Source organism: Anguilla anguilla, chromosome 10 (assembly GCF_013347855.1).
Source record: "Anguilla anguilla isolate fAngAng1 chromosome 10, fAngAng1.pri, whole genome shotgun sequence".
Taxonomy (NCBI): domain Eukaryota; kingdom Metazoa; phylum Chordata; class Actinopteri; order Anguilliformes; family Anguillidae; genus Anguilla; species Anguilla anguilla.
Genome location: NC_049210.1, coordinates 32247632 through 32270042, shown reverse-complemented (window position 1 = coordinate 32270042; position 22411 = coordinate 32247632). Strand labels below are relative to the sequence as shown.

Sequence of the window (22411 nt, the reverse complement as noted above, 5' to 3'; positions counted from 1 at the left end):
TAGCGGTCTCCAACCCTGGTCCTAGGGTTGCCAGATTAAGAATTTGTCAAAACCAGACGGCTTAATTACGAACAAGGCGGGAAGCTGTCAAAAACCAATTGGGACTGATGACGGACCGGGGGAGGGGGTGGATCGGGGGAGAACCTACTGGAGTGGATGACTAATACAGACTCAAATTCTCTACAAACTAACGGTACCTTTTTTCAGACCGGACGATATATTGGTCAGGACCACAAATTGGGACAAGTGCAAATAATTGAAAGACATTCTGATCAAAAACTGGCCTTCTAGCAAGCCTGTCTGGTCCTTGGACAGACTACTCAAAAGTAATGTCACACTCATTACTGAGAATTAAAATTGAGTTTGACTTTAGGTCAACGTAGTCTCACAGTTTGTTGCCATCACTGACAGCTGGCTAGCTACGCATTCCATTAACTTATTAGTAATGCATTTTTCTCGATTGCTTTAATGGATTTTTAGTGCTGCAGCGGAGCATGAGTAACATGGTTTTCTTTATGATAATTGTTGTATTGAAATAATGGCAATGGCAATTCAGCACTGTATTAGTGTGTATTGGAGGCATATCAGTAGACCCACTAGTGACGTGTAAAGTATGCATTGAAGTGAAGTATCCTTCATATCATATCATATCATATCATATCATATCATACTTACAACCCTACAAACATCATACTGAATCATACTGTTCTATGCATTGTAGAGATTGTGAGATATTACATATTTTTTTTGTTTGTAGGAAATTACTATGATCTGAGTTATATCAAAACACATTTGAATCCAAGAACAACACAACAACATTGTATTAATTGCCACACAAAATGTATCAATTTATTATAATATTGCTTTGACTATGGGGTATATCTCCATACCAATACTGTCTGTATATCTGCGCGTACGTCTGTGTGCATTGTGAGGCATTGTGCATTGTGTGTCACTAGCATAAGGGGGCAGGGTTTGAGTGCATGGGGGGGGGGGGGGGGGGGGGGGGGGGGGTTATATTTAAGGCAAAGGATTATGGGTCTGTTATGTTTGATTCAAAGGATTATGGAACTTCTATTTATTTGGCGTTAGCAGTGTTAAATGCGAACTAAGTGCACGGGATATGCAGGTAGCCTCTTTCCATTAGAGTTGTCTAATTGAGCTTGCGTAATGCCAATTGAAGGGGCTGTCGAGTTTAATCAGCCATTGGACAGCATAGCGTCACGGGTGATAAATCTGGCAACCGCCAGCGAGGCTGATGGTGCTACCTCACCACCCTCCCCCCCCCCATTTTTTATACACTATATTTCCACGACTTCCACATCCATAGCAACACATCCTGCCCGCCGTCTGTAAGTACAGCAGTTTGGAGTCAGCCCACGTCCCCCGAACAGTCTCACCTGTGACGTCCGTAGCAACGCTGACATTCTATACTCAATCCGGAGATGTGCTGGATCGAGGCCAAAGACAGCCTCGGGACACTTTGGCTGTGGCAGTGAACTGGAGCGTCTGGGATATTAAAGGCGCTGTCACGCTGCACTGCTGCTGTGATCTGACCCACCTTTACGAAAAGGAAATATACCACAGTATACTGGAAACGTATGGATGTATTTAATGAGAAATATTTCACAATGATGTATTTTTATGTATGTATTTCTATTTCTGAAACTGGCAATATATTTCATAGTTGCCTAATAGATTTACATTTCTGAAGATTTAAATTTACATTATTGTTATCCAGAGTGACCTTGATAATGCATTTCATTTCAGTATATATTGCAATATATTCCATTTGTATCTGGGCAGGGAAGATGCTATATGCCTTCCTCTTCATCCTATGCTATGAAGGGTAAATAGGTTACGCATCCAATTAGGCTGATGATATAACGGTGCAACAATAGTGTAAATAAAATGTGACAATGTAACACACGGTTTCACAGCTACCGCATTGTCACTTCAAAGGGAGAAAGTTCTGAAATTACACTTACAAATTACACGAAACAAAGCGGCCTTACACACTTGTTACTAAAGTGACAGCACTATTGTTGCGCTGGTTTAAAGTGGGGCAATTAGTAAACTCCTTCATTATTATATGCCATTGTTATATAACAGCGTGAGGTTGGTGAGACGGACTTATTGCAGCTAAGAGCTATAGTTACATCTGTGATGTATTCAATGCTACTTCAACCACTCTGCGGTTGCCTATGTTACCTGTGTGTTGCTCCGCCCACAATTCCACGGTTATGCGTATGATGCGTGCGATGCCCCTCCCACAACTGCACGGTAACCTTAGGGGCGTTCTCCCTGCAGCCGGTGAACGACGAGATGTGCGAGATCTGCGAGGTGTGGACGGCGGACGACCTGTTCCCCTGCCGGATCTGCACCCGGGTCTTCCACGACGGCTGCCTGCGGGAGATGGGCTACGTGGGCACCGACACCGTGCAGGAGATGAGGGACGCCGCCCGCTCCGCCACCGGGTGGAGCTGTTACTACTGCGTGAGTCTGACAGAGCCACGCCCCAAACTCACTGACCTCTGTCCCACCGTGTGAGTTCACCTGAGCCATGCCCCAAAATCACTCACCTCTGTCCCACTGTGAGTTCACCTGAGCCACGCCCCCAAAATCACTCACCTCTGTCCCACTGCGTGAGTTCACCTGTGCCACGCCCCCAAAATCACTCACCTCTGTCCCACTGCGTGAGTTCACCTGTGCCACGCCCCCAAAATCACTCACCTCTGTCCCACTGCGTGAGTTCACCTGTGCCACGCCCCCAAAATCACTCACCTCTGTCTCACCGTGTGAGTTCACCTGTGCCACGCCCCCAAAATCACTCACCTCTGTCCCACTGCATGAGTTCACCTGTGCCACGCCCAAAAATTACTCACCTCTGTCCCACTGCATGAGTTCACCTGAGCCACACCCCAAAATCACTCACCTTTGTCCCGTGCATGAGTTCACCTGAGCCACGCCCAAAAATTACTCACCTCTGTCCCACTGCGTGAGGCTGACTGAGCCACGCCCCAAAATCACTCACCTCTGTCCCACTGCGTGAGTTCACCTGAGCCACACCCCAAAATCACTCACCTCTGTCCCACTGCATGAGTTCACCTGAGCCACACCCAAAAATCACTCACCTCTGTCCCACTGTGAGTCCACCTCAGCCACGCCCCACAATCACTCACCTCTATCACAGTCTGTGCACCTACTCCCAGCTCCTGAATACCAGAGTTCAATTCAACCTGCAGATCATTTCTGCAACAGGGCTCCTGACTCCCACACACTTATTATGGGATGTTTTTTGCAAGTAAAATGCTGGTGGTAGGGAAAGGTACCGAAAGAGCGTTTGCCTTCAGATCCAATTCTAGGTGAATCCGACGCAGACTACCAGCAAGTATGATTGAAATTCCGCGAAGGCAAATCCAATCCATATCTGGCTTCTTGTGCTTAGACCACGGCTGTCAGACGTGGCATGCATTGGATTTATCAAGAAATGGAATACGTGTTGCATGAAAAACACACGTGCAGTTGGCTTAACAGAACAGAGATTTGTTCTGCATCCTTCGGGAATTGGCCCAGCACATGTAGATCTATACGAAATGTAATTAGCACAAAGGACAGGACACTCAGTGTGCTTTATTGCGTGTATTAACATAGAGTATGGATCACATTTACATAACCATCAAACGCACACTAAGTTTACATTACAGAGTACACCAGGGAGAGAGGACAGAAGGAAGCTTCCATGTGGGTTGGGTTTCTCAGTACTGAGGCTGGAGCTCTGTCCAGATCTTAGGGGAACGTAAAGTACTATTTTGAGAGTTAGACAAGGGCATGCTACAGAATAGCCTCTGTGCAGGGGTTTGGCGTGCTTCTTCAGATTCAAAGAGCTTCTCTCCATTCGGAGATGTTTTTGGCTGGACCGCAACAGCGGGGCCAGCCCTACAAATGCGAATGGCTGTGACTGAGTGATGAAGTTACACCATTGGTCGGCCGAGTTATGAAGTTACACCATTGGTCGGCCGGATCACGTGTGTTAAATCCAGCCTTATACTAGATTTTAACCTGGTCTTGTTTCAGACAAGCCTTTTCAGTGTAGACGGGATATTGTGCATTTGGATAAGGCTTGGGGCCCTTGTGGTACATCTACAATACAGATCTGATTTTTGGGGCCCCTGTTCTCAAGTATGTGGTTTATGGAGTATGGTTCATAGAAGATTTCTTAACAGCAAACTGAGCCCTGAAACTTTATGTCGTATTTACTTTGGTAAGTTGCATTATGTATGCAGTCCTTTATCCATACATAATATGCAGTCTATTTCTTGATTTCTTTATTTACTTGAATGAATTATTAATTGTTAAATTACTGGTTTAATTTCTACCTCTTTTGTTAGGTGCTTGATATTTTTAAAGCTATTTATTAGAAGTCATTTATCAAAGGTCTAGAACTGTGCTTCAGCATTGATTGATCTGTTATGAATTGTACTGATGAAAGCTTCGTCCATATGATTCATTTTCAATGCTAAATGAGGTCAGTGATGAATATTTTACCACAGGAGTCCTCTGTAGAATAACAACACGTTGAGTCTGCCGGGTCAGCGGTTTGCGTGGAAACAATAACAGTGATTTATCAAGAGCAGCGTTTTCCTTCAAACCCGCAGGGCCTTTTCTTAGAATCCAATTAGCCTTCAAAAACCTCCACCCCCATGTAATCGTATGTCAAAGTATGTCACATTTTCCTTCCTGCTTTTCCATTGTGTTTGTGAAAATTTTGTATTTTACTTTATTTTACATGTCCGCAGTTTTGATTGACTTTTGAATTTAATGTGGGTTATCGGCATAAGGCACTACATTAATGTCACAGAATCAACCCCATTTATTGATAGATTTTTTACTAGCATCGAAAAGCTTTGCGCTCGTCGTTTTAAGAATTTAATATCAAGGCGGCTTCTTGTTGAAACAAATTAAGCGTGCTAATTTGAAGGCAAGGGCTATGGGTCTTGTTGCTTCTCCTTGTTTATTCGTTTAGACTGTTCAGGAGATTGGTCAGAAGGGGGTTGCCTAATATAGCGCACGCAGAGTGCAAGATGCCAATCAATGAATAATTCAGGGACAGGCTCTCTGAAATTAAAAATGTATCAGTTCAAACCAGCAGAGTGACTCTTCATTTTTTTAAGGATGAGAGGAAGGACAGATTTTAATGAGAAGAAAACAAATGTTTGGGAATGTCATAGCCAGATAAAGGTCATATGACGTATATTTAAGAAGTCCTAGCACATAATGTGTCTCGTGTCTTTATAATACATTTCTCAAAAATACACTCAGCGTATAGATGAAGACAAGCATGACTACCTTATCTGTAAATCCTGCCTCGCTGATGTTAATTTTTCATAATTTTACCTGAAGTGGTTTGAGGACATTTTAGACCATGAATTTATGCCTAAACCCTACAAAATATAAGAGGCAAAATGTTTACTTTGGTTGAGCACTGTTATTGTGAGCGAAGAAGTGGCCTTACATGCCCTCACTATTTGTCTGACACACATTTGCGGTGTAATAACGAAAATCCCATTCACTTCAGCTTTATCTGAGTTCCCTGGAGGACAGAGAGGTATAGGTTACATAAGTCATTTGAAGTATTCTCTCCAGAGGGACTTTTCAGGGCCATTTTCTGTTGGCTAATGCATGTGCAGAGAACAACCCTGTTGATGAACGTCAGCATTCTACAGTTCGTGTACCGAAGAGCAAGAATGCATGCTGAGATACCAGGGAATATCTTAAAACGACAGAGACTCCCTCCTTTTTGTCTGCAATCTCAGCATCACAACTGAAAGGAAAACCATAAAAATATATTACCCAGCGTTGAGGCGCCTTACTTTTTTGAGAAATTGTCTTTGTCTTATTATTTTTTTTATAGCATAGTGCATCAAATACAAGTATGAGGTTAGTGAACTCCATTATTTTTTTTGTGCCCCATTATACATTAGCAGTTATAAATCCATTTCCGATGGCTTCGTTCATCTTTCCCGGCTGTGGTTAATTGATTGTTTTGCCGAGCGCCGAATAGATCAGGCAGAGGCCAGGATCCTGTTGTAAATCTTCACGACAATTCTGGCACTTTCTTTCCTAAACTCCAGATCAGTAGCGTGTGACATTTCCCCAGATATTAAAGCAAAAGCTGGGGAAGAGGCACAGCGCACCGCAAGCGGACTGTTTATTTATTTATTTATTTATTTATTTATTTATTTATTTATTTATTTATTTATTTATTAGCACGTTTCTCCATTTTTGAGCATGATTATGTTTTGCACCACATTCATCAGACGAGTACTCTTCTCTGGGTTTCAAATTTTTAAAAAATTCAAATTTGAATATATTTCTGACTATTTTTTTAATATTTATGAAATTAACTCAAGTTTCTAAGGTGATGACCAGTTGTTCAATGCATCTGCATTTGTGCAACGCAGGCCGCTAGCATGGTTGCGTTTTCCACCATTCCGTTTGTCACTTATTGCCTCCATTCATCACAGCTAGGCAGAATAGACACATTGGTGACATAAGCTCAACTGGGGGCTGGAAAGGGTACAAAGCAAGGCTTTGTAAAAAAAAAAGTGCTTTGTCTTATTTACATTCCTGTCAGATAAAGAGAAATATAGTCCTTGAGTGGAGCTTTCTCATTGCTCAAAGGGCACTGGTCTCATTGGGAGAGACAGGACAGATGCAAAACAACACTGACATCACTGCATGCACCGCTACGCACTGTTGCCATGGACTGATCTATTATTCACCAGCCGGAGCTCTCTTTTATGGGGCCTGAATGGAGTCTCACGGGAGTAGAGGTCAAAGGTGGCGAGTGACATCACCTGAGTGCTGCTGTAATTGGGCTGTCGGAGTTTGGCGTACTGTACTGTAGATCTCTGGAGCAATGGTGGCTCTTGTAATAGGTTGGTGAGATCTGCCTAGGACTTTAGTGTGTGTGTGTGTGTGTGTGTGTGTGTGTGTGTGTGCGTGTGTGTGTGTTTATTGGGCCAGCTCCAGCTCCTGCCATTACACTGCAGAGATCTGGCACACCTGGTACATTTCATGGTGAGAAATTCCAGGTGTTATTAGAACATCTGGCAGGTGGACTGTGACCTTCAAGCCTCTGGGCAAGTTCTCCATGATGTATTTCCTTCTATGTCAGATGGGGTCATTCTGAAGATAATGATAGTGATGATGCCGTCTTACTGTCAGCTGCTACGACCTCATGCATGTTCAGTGGCTGTGGCTCCCAAGCCTCTACTCAGGGACGCCCAGCCAGATCCAGGTATTTGATGTGTTCTATCTCAAGCACACCTGATGCAACTAATTGATTTGTTGTATCAGGTATGCTTCAGGTGGAACGCATCAAATACCTGGATCCATCTCGGGGTGCCCAAGGCTAGGTTTAGGAACCATTGTTCCATGGAAACACAATCACCCTTTGTTCCAGTGCTAGAACTGTTGAAACCTGATCGATTAATTAATTTGATGAATTAATGCAGAAATTATGCATGTCTGGAGATTACCAACATTTGTTTTTCTTTTGTTTTTTTTTGTTTTTTTTATGGTTGAACTTCAGCATCAGAAGCAGATTGTTGTACCTTAATTTACGTATTATGTGATTAAATGAAGTTTGTTTCGTTTGCTTTTTTCGGCAAAAGGCTGATATTTATATTCTTTATAAAAATAAAATCTGAAGGAGATAGTTCTAGAAAAAAAGAATCTCAAGTAAATAGAAATAATATATGCCGCATATGTGAAAACACTAGTACAGCTTTGCTTTCACATGTTCTCTTCACAGACTAAAAGCTGTCAGTGAGTTGTTTCTGAGATAATTGCTATCGCTAATTATCACAGTTGTTGACTGCTGCCGTTACACTGCAGATGGGAGGTTGAAAACAAAAGGTCGTCCCTGGATCCCTGATTTTGAAGTCCTGCGCTATTCCACACTAGATTAATAACGCACTCCTGGCCAATGATATAATGCATTCTACCCTTTTCACTTACTAGGGGCATAATTATTGTATAAACTGTAGTGTCATTTTTGTGTATTAGCCATAATGCTTAGTATCTTTCCGCAGAGCAGAGAATGTTAATTAAAATATGGAATGAATTTTAAATACCAAAAGAAGAATTAAGAATATTTTGGATGTGCACAAGAACAAGATCCATTAAAGCATGCTTTGATGATGTGTGCAAAAAACAGGCATAAAGCAATACTGTCATCCGTTTTCTTTTTTTAAATGAAATTTAATTGCAGTTTTAATGTTAAGGCCATAAAAGAAACTGAGTTATTGAGGCGAGAGTTTAAATGCTGGCGAAGTGTTCACCTTTCCCTGACATTTCCTGCTATCCCCACTCTTCAGTGGTGAGGAAAGGTCGCCGTCTTTTTAATTGATTCCCACTTCCGCAGGACAACGTCAACTTGCTGCTCACAGAGGAGGAGATGTACAGTCTCATGGAGACCTTCAAACAGTGCAAGATCATTCCAGGTCAGTGCATCTGCGCACATACACACATGCACCCATGCAGACATACACACACACACACACCCACACACACCTACACACACACACACACGCACACACACGCACATACACACACACATGCACACACGCATGCACCCATGCAGACATATAGGCTACACACACACACACACACACAGACACGCACCCTTGCAGACATACACACACACACCCACACAGACATACACACACACACGCACACACACAAACACGCAGTCTTGCAGACATACACACACACACCCACACAGACATACACACACACACACACACACACACACACACATGCACACACACATGCACCCATGCAGACATATAGGCTACACACACACACACACAGACACGCACCCTTGCAGACATACACACACACACCCACACAGACATACACACGCACACACACACACACACACACACAAACACGCACCCATACAGACATACACACACACACCCACACTCTCACACTCCCACACACATATACAGACGTACACAAGTAGCTCAGAATTGCAGACACCTGTGCCTTTTACTGCAAAAACATTTTTGTTGCGACTGTCAAGAGAACAAACTGGCCTGTAGTGCTGATGTTCATCCAGCCATGACTCATCAAACAGTGACTCCTGAACCACATCAAGCACATTTAACTACTGTTCCTCAATAATCTTTTCAATAATCTTTTCATTAAAATAATGCTACTGTATGCAATACTGTAAATTGGAACAAGGTACAAGTATTCCTAGTTTTCTGAGAGATTGAGAAAGTCAGGTTTTTTTAAAGAAAATTCTTATTTCTCAGCTAGCAAAATAACATTGTGTAATGTCATTTTTTGTAAAGTTGTGAAAATGTGTATCTTAAAACATTTTCATGTGGTGATAAATACAAGCATTTTCTAGACTTACAGCAAAACTGGAAAGTGGACTGTTGGTGGCAATAAGGAAGGATCATAAAAATGTTGCTACCCTGTTGTTAAACATAACCATACTGCAAAATTGCAACATTTTGTGAAGGCTTTAGTTTTTGGGAGGGGACATACACTGCATATGTTGTGGGGTCATTCTGGTCTTTGTGTATGGTAATGAATGATGCAAAATGATAATAATGGTGAGAAATGATATATCCCCCCACCCCCACCCCCACACCCACACCCACACCCACCACTCACCCACACTCTCGCAGAGTCCTGTTTAGTGGCGGATGAGATTCTGCAGTACAAGCACTTCGTGTCCAAGCGGCTGTTCGACAAGGACCTGTCCGACGAGCAAGAGGAAGAGGTTCTGGCCCAGTTCTCTGCCCTGGACCCGGAGAAGAAGGGGCAGATCGAATGGTCTGACTTCCTGTACCACGAGTCCCTGGGTGTGCTCAGCAAGTTCCGCACCGAGGTACTGAATGTCATTATTATTATTATTATTATTATTATTATTATTATTATTATTGTTGTTGGCTTAGTTGCTCAAGGGCAGACTGCTAAATTACCTTTGTTGTAAATGAACTTCTTTTTAACACGATTTCTGCCATAAATTCATGAATTCATAACTGATTTCTGCCTGTAAAGAAATATCTGGTGGAATAAATGCATATTATATAGTAATGCTGTCTTTTCACCTTGGTGTGGATAAAAGCATCTGGCAAGATATTTAATGAAAATCCATGGAACAGCGGTGCCCTGCTGTACTCCAGGAGTGATTGACAGCTCAGTCCTGACTCTGCCCGTTGTTATTGCGATGTCCCTTTTCACGCGGTCTGCGATCGAGCCTAACGCTCATCTTGTTGCGCCGTGCTTTCTCCAGAACTCCCTGGTGCGGCTGCTGACTGCGAAGGAGAGGGAGCGGGCCCGCTCGGTTTTCCTGGGTCTGGACCAGGACAAAGACGGCCTGATCACGGGCGGGGACGTCCGCAGGGCGCAGCCGTCCTGGTTCCAGAAACACAGCAAGGAGTCGCAGTCATGCAACGTGAGGTAACGGGCAATCAGGGCGGCTTTTGCCTTTACTTACCTGCATTTAACAGCTGCGCTTAACCACTTTAACTACATGGTAAATGGTAAATGGACTGCATTTATATAGCGCTTTTATCCAAAGCGCTTTACAATTGATGCCTCTCATTCGCCAGAGCAGTTAGGGGTTAGGTGTCTTGCTCAAGGAATCTTCGACACGCCCAGGGCAGGGTTTGAACTGGCAACCCTCCGACTGCCAGACAACCGGTCTTACCTCCTGAGCTATGTCGCCCCCATGCATGCATTTAACAGGCGTGCTTAACCACTTTACCTACATGCATTTAACAGCTGTGCTTAACCACTTTACCTACATGCATTTAACAGGTGTGCTTAACCAGAGTGACTTACATTAAAATGTACATAGCCTCCTAAGACCCAGAATTTAACTTTTGTCCCCTGTAGAGGACATGAGTCTTTGGTCTTAACCTCAAGAAGGATATATTCTACTATACTGAAGCCTACACTACAAGCGCCATTCAGTAAAAAATAAAAACAAATATGAATTGAAAATATGTTCACTGCACTGTTCGCTTGAATTATGTCTAAAAAATAGTTTAACTTGTTCTGCTGAGTCTCAGGAGAATATTATTGATAAAATAACCATGTTAAAAAAAATCAATTAAATCATAGATAAATCTGAATTAAATTGAACTATAACTTCAAGTCTGTCTCCCTGTCTGCTTAAAGCTTTCTGTATATGATAAGATATAAATATAAAAATATACAGTGGAAGTGGAAGATCCAGGTCCATACCTTTCCATTAATGTTGATTGATGTATTTATTGATGATGTATTGATTGCTTGATTGGTCTGTGAATTTTGTTTGTTTCATCAATTGATTGATTTTAATTGAGTGATGCATTGGTAGGCTGGTTTGTCTATTGATTGCTTGTCTGATTGGTTTATTTATTCTTTTATAGATGGATTTATTGGTTAGTAGGTTGGTTGTTTGGTTATTTAATTGACTGATGGTTTGTTTGGCTGATCCATTCATATTTAGATTTATTGGTGAGTAGGTTCGTTGATTGGACTCTAAATTTGTTAACTGATTGAAATTGGTGCCAGTTGTCCTCCAGTAAGCTGAGCAGTTTGCAGTGACAAAAACAAAAGACTGACGCAGAGGAATTCAAATACTTGATTCCAGAAGATTCTACGAAATTCGAAATGGAGCAGAGAAAGTCGCTTCTGAGTATGTCTTATTGAATGTCTTATTGACAGTCTGCACGAGCCCCAGGATCTCAAGCACCTTCACTGAGCCTGGTTTTCTTTGCCCTGCTTAAATTCGATATCAATCACCGGCGAATTCATTTTGCCACTTTCACCCCGGTGCATTATTGGGAGAGACAGAAGGCTTGTGAACAAACGAACTTTCAATGTCGCCTGATTATTCATTGAGGGTATTTTCATAAGTGATGGTTGGGCACATTTAAATCTCCATTCAGGATTTTGCATTCATAGTGAAGGGTGGCAGCTGACCGCCTGGTAGAGAGGTCTTTAAAAGCTGAATTGAAGAGAAGCAACTGAGATTAAATGGCTGTTTGAATCCTAGGTTACGGATGAAAGAATGACAGAGGGCGAGAAAGAGATCGAGACAAGGAATGAGAGATGAGAAAGGACCTGAGAGTACTATGAGAGGTTGAATAAGTGCACAAGAATGAGAAGGTAAAACCAGAGGTGACAGAGAGAAAAGAAAGGAATGTGAATAGAGATAAAAGAAAGAGCGGGTGGCACGGTGGTGCTGTGGGTAGTACTGTCGCCTCACAATCCTGGGCCTGTATGTGTGGAGTTTGCATGTTCTCCCCATGTCCGCGTGGGTTTCCTCCGGGTACCCCGGATTCCTCCCACAGTCCAAAGACATGCAGGTAGGCTAACCGGAAACTCTAAATTGCCCATAGGTATGAGCGTGTGAATGAATGGTTTGTGTACCCTGTGATAGATTGGCGGCCTGTCCAGGGTGCATTCCTGCCTCTTGCCCAACGCACGCTGGGATAGGCTCCAGCCCCCCCCCCCCCCCCCCCCCCCCCCCCCGCGACCCCGCCCAGGATAAAGTGGGTACAGATAATGGAAGGATGGATGGGATGGATAAACGAAAGAGCAGCCGAGACAAAAGGGAGAGGTTGAGTGGGTGAAAAATCGAGAGGCCGAGAGAGGGTGAAAGCGTGATCGAGAAAGGGAAGAGCGGAGAGAAGAAGGAGAGGAACAGACGGAGATAAGGGGGGAGATGGATGACCTTCTTTTACTGTGGACGTTAGGGAATATCCTCGTCTCCTGCTCGGAAAGTTGTCTCAGAGCGAGGGAGAACAGCGGGAGGCTGACCGCGCGCGCGACGCAAAATCAGGAGGCTCTTTGTCCGACTGTCTTGACGGCGGGGTTCGATGGAAAGATAAAAACCAATAAAATTAACGGTTAAAAGCGTATTTATGAGCTCTCAGGCTCGCCAGCTGTACCCGAGAAATTGAGTTAGCATCCGAGAGCCTCCCAGAGCTGAGTCTGAGGGAAACGTGACTGTGGAGGGGGTGGGGGGGGTGGGGGGGGGGGGGGGGGGGGCAGCAATCAGTTTCACTTTAACCCTCGGTTTACCGAGGCACACAGGCAGAGCAGAACATTTTACCCATTAAACATTAACCAGCCACGTCGTAAACTGTACAGTGTTATTTCAGCTCTGACAGATAACGTTTGGTCCCAGAGCGGGGATTACTGGACTGGACTGGGCACTGGACGTTTCACTGTGCACCTGCTTTTCATTTTTATCCTCTTATACACCATTGCAAAAAGGCATATACTGTATATGCAAAAACATCTGGTTGTTTTCCCTGCATGATGCACTTGCTGCGTTGGCAATGGCAGATGGGTTCCGTTCAGCATCTGCTGAATTATTGATAAAGAACCAAACTATTGGCAGAGAAAAAAAATGGTATTGTGATTTATTCAAGGTACTGTTTTAAGTAATGATTTTCAAAGATGAATTTTGAAACAGCTTTTGGCAAAACTCAAGCACTCACCCGGCATACTGCATCAGAGTTTGACGTTACAACACTTTTCATGGTTCTTTAAAATGATTTTAACTGACAGTGCAGTTGATATATACTGTAAAGCACATTACCGATTATAGCTACGAGCTTCTAATGGCTTGCTGTCTATAAGCAAAGATAATGTGAAAGACAGAACCAGATGAGAACTGCACAAAGCCCTGGGGAACAGCAACTGCAATTTCAGACACAAATTGTCATACCAAAAGGCTTGTTCTTCACAGGTTTCAGGAGCACACTGGCGGAAAAAGCACCAGGGATTCACTCATTATTTGAATCACTTTGGTGCGGTTAGATGAAAGAACGCACCGTGTTCCACACATGGCAGCTTATTGTTTTTATATTTCTGGACTGTGGGCGAATTGGTGATCCGCCCGTGGGGCGAGCCTCTTGCATGCTGGTCGTAATGGTTGTGGGGGGGGGGGGGGGGGGGGGGTTATATTTGAATATGAGCCATGGGTGAACTCGTGGGTGGTCGGAGATGGAGGAAGGGGTGGCGGCAGAACTGCTTTTTGGATGGAGTGAGGGGGATATGCATGGGATGGGAGTGGGGGCATTGAAATTGGTATAAGGGTAGCAAAGTGAAGTTCCTGACAGAATGGCGCCGCTATTATATGAGATGGGGTCGCATGAACCGAGGTATTCCTGCACATTCACCTAATTTAATTATTGCCTTAATTTTTTCTTCGTACCATAATCAGTTTGGATGATGATGATGACGATGATGACGATGAAGCTATTTAGCACTGTAACCTATTGTTCTTACGATATCTGCCTCCCACCATTCTGTAACTGCAACAGTAAAGCACTACTGGACACATAATTCATGGGGGAGCTTGGAGAGATGTGGAGATGTAAAGATATCAGGACGAATGCTTGTCGCTGCTGTCACGGATGGGGTTGAGCGCTCCAGGAGCGGTTACAGAGCAGCTGCAAGCCCTGCTGGGAAATGAATGCCGGCCAAACACAGACATCTCAGGATGGGTTACCCCCGGCCCTTTCCTCTCCGAAAAGCAGACTGTTCCTGCCATGGTTAAGGCTGTGTCTTCCAGTTCATTTGGAGATGCGCTTGACGAGGTTAGCTGAGTGCACAAACAGGGTCTCACTCCTACCGCTGTAGTGCAGTATGACATCTAGGTGTTACGCTTTTATTGACAGGGCCTCTGACTTGACTGACTGACATGTTTCGGGTGCAGGGTGGGGGGGGGGGGGGGGGGGGGCTGGTGGAGCGTGTGGAAATAGGGACAGTGGAGGAGGTATGCTATTCACGTTGCTTATTTCCACATCACACGACGCATTTTCCTTTCATTCAACAATGAATGTTCTTCCTGCTCTTTCTTCCTCTGTTGACCCTTTGAAGTACATGAATAATAAGATCCCATACAGTGCGGGGTATCAGTCATGGCTGGTACAACTCTATCTTTGTGCACAGAAAACAACATTTATCTGGGTGTTGCAGCTGGTAATGGTACTCGCTATGAGCTATGTCATTAACCGAACAAGACCAGGAATCAGCAGGGTGGGTTTAAGCCAGCCCAGGTTCCTAAGGTTTCTGCTAAATTAGCTCCTTCCGGTTGTCACCCCTAGCCACAAGCTACCAGTGGTTCAGTTCATCATTCATCCAGTGACAGCTCCCTCCTGTTGTATTGTGTGGCCTGTAGGGTGCAAAATAATCACACAAACTCCTATAGTACTGTATGGCCTGTTTGGGGTGTAAAATAGCCACTGACTCTCCTGTAGTGCTGTGTGGACTGTAGGATGCAAAATTGTCACTGCCTCTCCTGTGGTACTGTGTGGACTGTAATGTGTAGATTTGTCACAGGCTCTCCTGTAGTACTGTGTGGACTGTAAGGTGTAGCATTGTCACAGGCTCTCCTGTAGTACTGTGTGGACTGTAAGGTGCAGAATTGTCACAGGCTCTCCTGTAATACTGTGTTAACTGTAAGGTGTAGAATAGTCAGTGGCTCTCTTGTACTACTGTGTGGACTGTAAGGTGTAACATAGTCACTCGCCCTCCTGTGGTACTGTGTGGCCTTTAGGGTGTGTCAGAGGATGGCAAAACTGGAAATTTCTAAATGGGGAAAAAACTTGAATAATTTAAAAACACACGTATTGTGTTCAAGCAGTGATTAGTTTGGCTTAATTCCATTCCACTTATCTTGTGATACATTATTCATAACATGTAGCGGGGAAGGTGTTTGAAAGTGAAGTGAAGGGTCCCAAGTGAAAGAGAGTTTATCCAGGGATAGGAGCTACAGACAGTCATGAGAGAGAGAGAGAGAGAGAGAGAGAGAGGGAGATGGTGTAGAATCAGGCTAGCCACCGGGCTGCAGAGATGAGTCACCTTGGACTCAAATCTGTGAATGCTGGTTTGGGTGTATATTAGCAGCAATCTGCTCTCTCTCAGACTCTAATTTCTTTATATTCATAATTGATAATTAGAGATGCCATCTTTAATGCTTGTTTCCCCTGCATTTGGGTATCATTACAATGCATCACATTACATAAAAACCACTCACTAGGCATACTTATCCAGAGCGAACAATAAAATTGGAGCACATCAGTGTTAGTCTCAGGAATACCAAAGTGCAATATTATCAAGTATGCACAGAACGACCATTTATAATCAGTAAGTGTAAAATTAACCACCTACAAACCAACAATTACTATTGCAAACAAAAGTAAATACCATTATGCAGACAACCTATCTTTATGCAGCTATACCTATGACATTATGCCAAAAATCTAAAAAGAATGAAAGAGGATAGCTAGAGTGGGTCGATGGAGCCATGGTGGAATCTGAAGAGGTGAGTCTTCGTGTCAGGAGATGGGCAGGGCTTCTGCTGTCCTGACCGCAGTGAGAAGCTAATTCCACCACTAGGGGGCCGGAACAGACAGGAGTCATGATCTAGAAGTACAGGCACACAGAGAGGAAGGAGCCAGGCTCTCAAAGGTAGTATGACTGAAAGGTCTTACTGGTGTGTAGAGTCTGATATTTTAAAGATAGAACAGAGCAGTTCTTTCAGCTGTCTGACAGGCTACCTAAATGGATATGTAAGGTAGCCTGTCAGACTGTTTGCTTCTTGCGTGCTATTTCAATAAACCTCTTATTGGATTCTGGCTTCATATCATAAAGCATGCAGGTGCCATTATTAGCTTGTGAGAATGTATTTGTACAGTTGAGGCCAAAAGTTTATATAGACCTAAGCTAAAGACATTCAAACTCAATTTTTCACACATTTCATGTTACCATACATTTCCTGTGTTAAGTCAATTAGTGTATCTACTTTATTTCCATAAGAGCTCATTTCAAAATAATAGCTGAGAGATTTATTTCAGATTTTATGTACTATATCAGATTTTCAGTGGGTCAAATGTTTCCATACACTGTGTTTGGGAGCAATTAGGAGTTAGGTGTCTTGCTCAGGGACACTTCGACACGCTAAGCTATGCCGCCTCTCGCTAACTCAGTCAGGGTTGTGGGCCTCCTTGCTCGGACACGCTTTTTCAGTTCAGTCCACACATTTTCTATGGGATTCAGGTCAGGGCTTTGTGATGACCACTCCAATACTTTCACTTTGTTGTCTTTAAGCCATTTTGGTACAACTTTGGAGGTATTCTTGGGATCAATGTTCTGCTGGAAGACCCAGTTGCGACAAAGTTTTAATTTTCTAGCTGATGTCTTGAGGTGTTGCTTCAGTATTTCTAGATAATCCTCCTTCCTCATGATGCCATCTATTTTCTGAAGTGCACCAGTCCCTTTTCAAGCAAAACACCTCCACAACATGATGCTGCCACCCCCATGCTTCACAGTTGGGATGGTGTTCTTCGGATTAAAAGCCTCACCATTTTCCCTCCATACATAGCACTGATCATTATGGCCAAGCAGTTCAATTTTTGTTTTATCTGACCAGAGAACATTCCTTCAAAAGGCTGGGTCTTTGACCTGTTGATCACCTGCAAATGTCATTTTGGCTTTTAGGGGCTTCTTCCTTGCACGACAGCCTTTCAGGCCATGGCTATGTAAGATTCTTTAAATGGTAGATGTAGATACTTTGGTACCTGATGCCTCCAACTCCTTCCAGTTCCTTTGTTGTTGTCTTGGGGTTCATTTGAACCTTGTGAACCAAATTTAGTTCAGCCCTGGGTGTTTATTTGTGCCTCCTTTCTGAACGATGCAGTGTCTGTGTGGTTCCAAGATTTTTATATTTGCATACCATTGTTTGTACAGATGCTTGTGGTACCTTCAGTTGTTTGGAAATTGTTCCTAAGAAAGAACCGGACTTGTGGAGGTCCACAGTTTTTTTGCCTGAGGTCTTGACTGAGTTGCTTGGATTTTCCCATGGTATCAAGGGCACAAAGGCAGTGGCTCTAGAGGTAGGCCCTTAATTACAGCCACAGGTGCCAATTAACACCCAATGAACTCCTAATTATGACAATTGGCCAATCAGAAGCTTCTAAAAAGTCATTACATCAATTTCTGGAATCTTCCAGACTGTTTAAAGAGACAGTCAACTTTGTGTATGTAAACTTTTGACCCACTGGAATTCTGATATTGTGAATTTAAGCTGAAATGAATCTGTATCTAATTGATTGTTTTAAAATTACCTCTGATGTGAACAAAGTAGATGCCCTAATTGACTTGCCAAAATAAATGTATGGTAACATGAAATGTGCGGAGTTGTGACAAACTGAGTTTGAATATCTTTAGCCTAGGTGTATGTAAAATTTTGGACTCAGCTGTATATTAGTATGTTTTGGACTGGGTAGCATCATCATCGTCATCATTATTATGCCTTTTGTTTTTTTATTCTTCCTCCTCCACTTCTTTTCTTATACTTCTTCTTTTAATCTGGCACATCTTCCTGGCAGAAGTGCTCCTGTAGAGTTACAGTGTTTTCTGGTTTTACTTCCAATATGCTGTAATAACCATTTTCATCTGTGCGTATGGTCTCCATGGACCAGCCTTTTCATAATTCATAATTGTTCGCCAAGTAGTTAGCAAGCTATTTAGCTGTGTGTAAATGTGGTCTGAGAAGAAAATGAAGCCACTGTGCAGATAGGCCCCATCACGTGATGAACCTCTGAAGCTGATATGGTTGTCTCAAGACCCTGTTACAAATCTCATCAGTTCTGTTCTTAACCAATCTGAGATCAGCGTGCCTAGTCAACGCAATCGTAATAGTGATATTAGGTCATATTTTTTTTCTGTTCTAATCAGCTTACAAAGATTTTTGATTCAGGAAAAGTTGAAAATGTTATTGCCTGCTTCTGTTTATTACCACAATCTGAGCTTCTGGCACATAAGTTGTGCTGGAGCGAGTTTGATTAATTTCTACAACACTCATTGGAAATACATGGCAGACTCATCAATAATTCAATTTCAGGGCTGTGGCAGCCATCTTGGTGCCACTTGCAAAAGTATTGAATTGAATAGAAGTGAATTAAGTGGAACCACGTGACCATGTTTCCCTTCTAGTTCTTTTTACAGTTCAGTGGTCAGAGTGCACTTCTTCAGGGTGCAACAGCACTGCTCCTCCCCATCATAAAAACAGAATTAAGGTTCTTGTCCCTCTCTACTGGTCCACCGGAGTGAAGAAAGCTCTTTGACACTACCAGGCAGCGGTTGTATTTGTTAGAAATGTCTGTGAAAGGAGACAGTTTTGAGGAGTGCTGAGAGATGAGTGAGATTGCATCAGATGAGGGCTTCCCATGCTGGGGGTGGTTTGGGGAACAGACGGATAATATCCACCCCGAGGGTTCAATTTACTGACAAGTACAGGTGCATCTCAAAGAATTTGCTGCTGAGTTCTGGGACCAAGCTGGCATTTGATGTTCTGATTTACCATGACAGCAACAACTGCTTGTCATGATGAAAAGCCAAAAGGTATTAAGATAACTTTAAAAATTATTTTTCTTTTGTCAATGCAGCAGTGAGATTACAAACAATGTCTGGCCGAAATGTTCCGCTATCTTCATCTGTTTAATTAAGCCACCCAGCGTACAGACTGTGCTAACTCTGGCCCTCTTGCGTGCTATTTAAGTCATCCATTGTTCTCTTTCCTGTCCCCCCACAAAATTGCCTGAGACAGACGACCAGAAAGAAAGTAACCTCACTGCAAATGACAGTGAAAACAGCCTATTATTCTTCAAAAATGTATTTAGGTGGCCAGCGAACTGTTAGCTGTTTATTTAACATGCCTAATTTATCTTGAATTGCTGCTTGTGCCAGAATTAAAATTGTGATATATTATCGCTGTATAATGTTCACGTTTTCTGTGCGCATGCTATTGATCTTTTAAAAGTGAAGTTTTAAAATGGCTCGATTCATTGTGCGCGACGGTTGTGCATTGCGACAAATAAGAACATCAATTCTGCACATTGGAAATTAGCTTTCATTTCGGTATAAACAGATAATAATTTTTGACCCTGAACCAGCATTGGTGTGGTCCTTGGCAGGACGCACTGGAGAATCTGAGCGTGCTCAGTGCGGTGTATAAAACTGTGTGATGAGCATCAGGGCCTCCTCTGTGAGCGAGTGGGGGATGTGATAACAGTGCTGATGCAGCACACGCTCCGTGCTGTCAATGATAACTGCTGCTGTCTCTGCCCTGTGATCTCTTTCAGTATCAGCCATGTTGGCCCTATATCAGAGAACAGCCCGGCCAGCTCCAGCAGCGAGAAGAGCAGGGAGAAGGATGACAATAGGTCAGTAATTTACACACACGGTCTGTAGCAAGGGTCAGTACTGATAATATTTACACACGCTCGGCAGAAGAAGTCAGTAATACCTGCATTTACACTCACTTTGCAGCATGGGTCAGTACTGCTAATATTTACAAACATAGTCAGTAGCATGGGTCAGTACTGGTCATATTTACAAATGGTCAGTAGTATTGGTCAGTACTGTTTATATTTACGCACAGTCAGTAGCATGGGTAAATGCTTCTTAAATTTACACACGCAGTCTGTACAATATTGTTGAACCGGTTAATATTGCTTGTAACCAAACAAACACTGTCAAACATACCATCATATTGTGGAACTTTAGACTCTGTTTATAATGAGATAATGAGCTGTGTTCAATGGCACAGCAGTGCACATGCACTAGGAGCACCAGCTGTCTAATTTCTCTCGGTAAGCGTAATTTAAGAAGTTGGCAGAAGTTGCTCATTTTCTTGAGAAGGCCGAAGGGGTGGGACAGCATGTTCTTTTAAAACAGCAATTAAAAAACGGTCCCTTCCAAACTGAATTATCTCTCGGCACCAGACATCTAAAATGTTTCAAAGGTCACAGCGTGGATAAGCTGCCGGGCTAACCGTGACTCCCACAGAGGAGAAGTAGCTGGGCTAATCGTGACTCCCACAGAGGAGATGTAGCTGGGCTAATTGGGATTGCCACAGACAGGGAGTAGCTAGGCTAAGCTTGACTCCCCTGTGTGCTTTCTGTTCCCACAGACAGGTGACCTGGCAGCAGTTTGTGAAGGAGAGTGCTCTCTTCATCCTGGCAGCTCGGCCAAACAGCCCCGCCCTCCATCTCCGCCCCCTGCTGTGATGCCCCAGGGTCAACCCAAGTCCTTGGGAGGGAGGGAGGGATGCCGAGAGAGGGGGAGATAATAGAATGCGTGAGTAGAGAGAGATGGAGTTGAGAAGAAATATGGAATAGAATAAGATAAATGCAACAGAGAGAGAGAGATAGAGAGAGAGAGAGACAGAGAGAGTGAGAGAGAGACAGAGAGAGAGGGATGTTGGGAAGGTGACGCCTATGACAGGCGCCATGCTCAGTTGAAAGAAGGTACGTTACCTTCTGCAGAGAAGTGTTCTTTCCACCTGAGAACTACACGGGCCACATAAACACTGGAATTCATACAGAGACACTGCAGTCAGCCAAATGCCAATGTCAACCATCAGCGGCACGAAAATGGGAGAAAAAAAAGCTCATCACTAATATCCACACACATACGGAGACACATGTATTGTGTGGGAGTGTAAAGGACATACAGTAAGAAATATTTAGTCTCTTTACTTGGTAAGTACCCACCCTTTGGAAGAGGGAAGTGTTCTAATGTCTAAGATCAGTGTTAGATATTTCCAGAATTATGAATGCAGTACCTCTCACAGTATTATCCCATCATTAAATTCTGCTACAAAAAAAGAGTATGTAAGTACTGTACTGTAAGAACAAACACTGGAATTGCAACAGAAGAAGAGAAAGAGTGGTCTGCCCCTGTGGCAGAGAGGAGCTGAATCAGATGGGACCTAAGTGGAAAACTGGATGCTCTTTGCACTTTTTTAATTGTTTGCATTATGCATCTGAAATTAATGAATATATATTGTAACAGGTGGAAATTAACTGAATGGTATGTGCCAGGAAAAAAATGTAATGTTTTTTTTGCCAATGTGACAACAATTACAACACTTGGAGAAATGCATCTGTACTGAAATAAAAATACATGCTGTCATTTTTCCTCATGGCATTGTCTTAACTTTATGTGGATTTGATGCGGAAGGAAGTCAATTACAGTGGAAAGCCCGGTAGAAACCAGCCACCACCCCCCTCCCCCATGAAGCAAATGGAATATTCCAGAGTGTCAGTCCCAGTGAACACAAGAGAAGGTAGTAAATGGTTTCAGCAGTCAGAATAGAAATCCAGTGTGCATAAAAGTACATGATAAAAACATGAAATGGTGCATCGCAGCATGTTAGCCTATGTGCCAATCCCATGGATGAGAATGAAGCTACCATGTTGCTAATGAGTCTGCCAGCGAGGGGAGGGGGGGGGGGGGCGGTTCTGCACCCAAGAGAACAGAGGTGGGAAGATTCTGGGGGAAAGGCGGAGATGGCGGTTAGTTCTGAAAG

The 22411-nt window shown here is 43.3% G+C and overlaps 1 protein-coding gene across 1 annotated transcript in view; it reads left to right on the top strand.

The window, feature by feature from the left end:
• phf24 (PHD finger protein 24) overlaps positions 1-22024 on the top strand; it is a 34407-nt gene extending 12383 nt beyond the window's left edge. Inside the window, exons 3-8 of the mRNA XM_035435773.1 lie at positions 2311-2496; positions 8432-8510; positions 9711-9913; positions 10322-10488; positions 20181-20261; positions 21011-22024. Coding sequence (XP_035291664.1) covers positions 2311-2496; positions 8432-8510; positions 9711-9913; positions 10322-10488; positions 20181-20261; positions 21011-21107 — 813 coding nt within the window. The 3' untranslated portion in view covers positions 21108-22024. The remainder of the gene's footprint in view (positions 1-2310; positions 2497-8431; positions 8511-9710; positions 9914-10321; positions 10489-20180; positions 20262-21010) is intronic.
• The last annotated feature ends 387 nt before the right edge of the window (positions 22025-22411 follow it).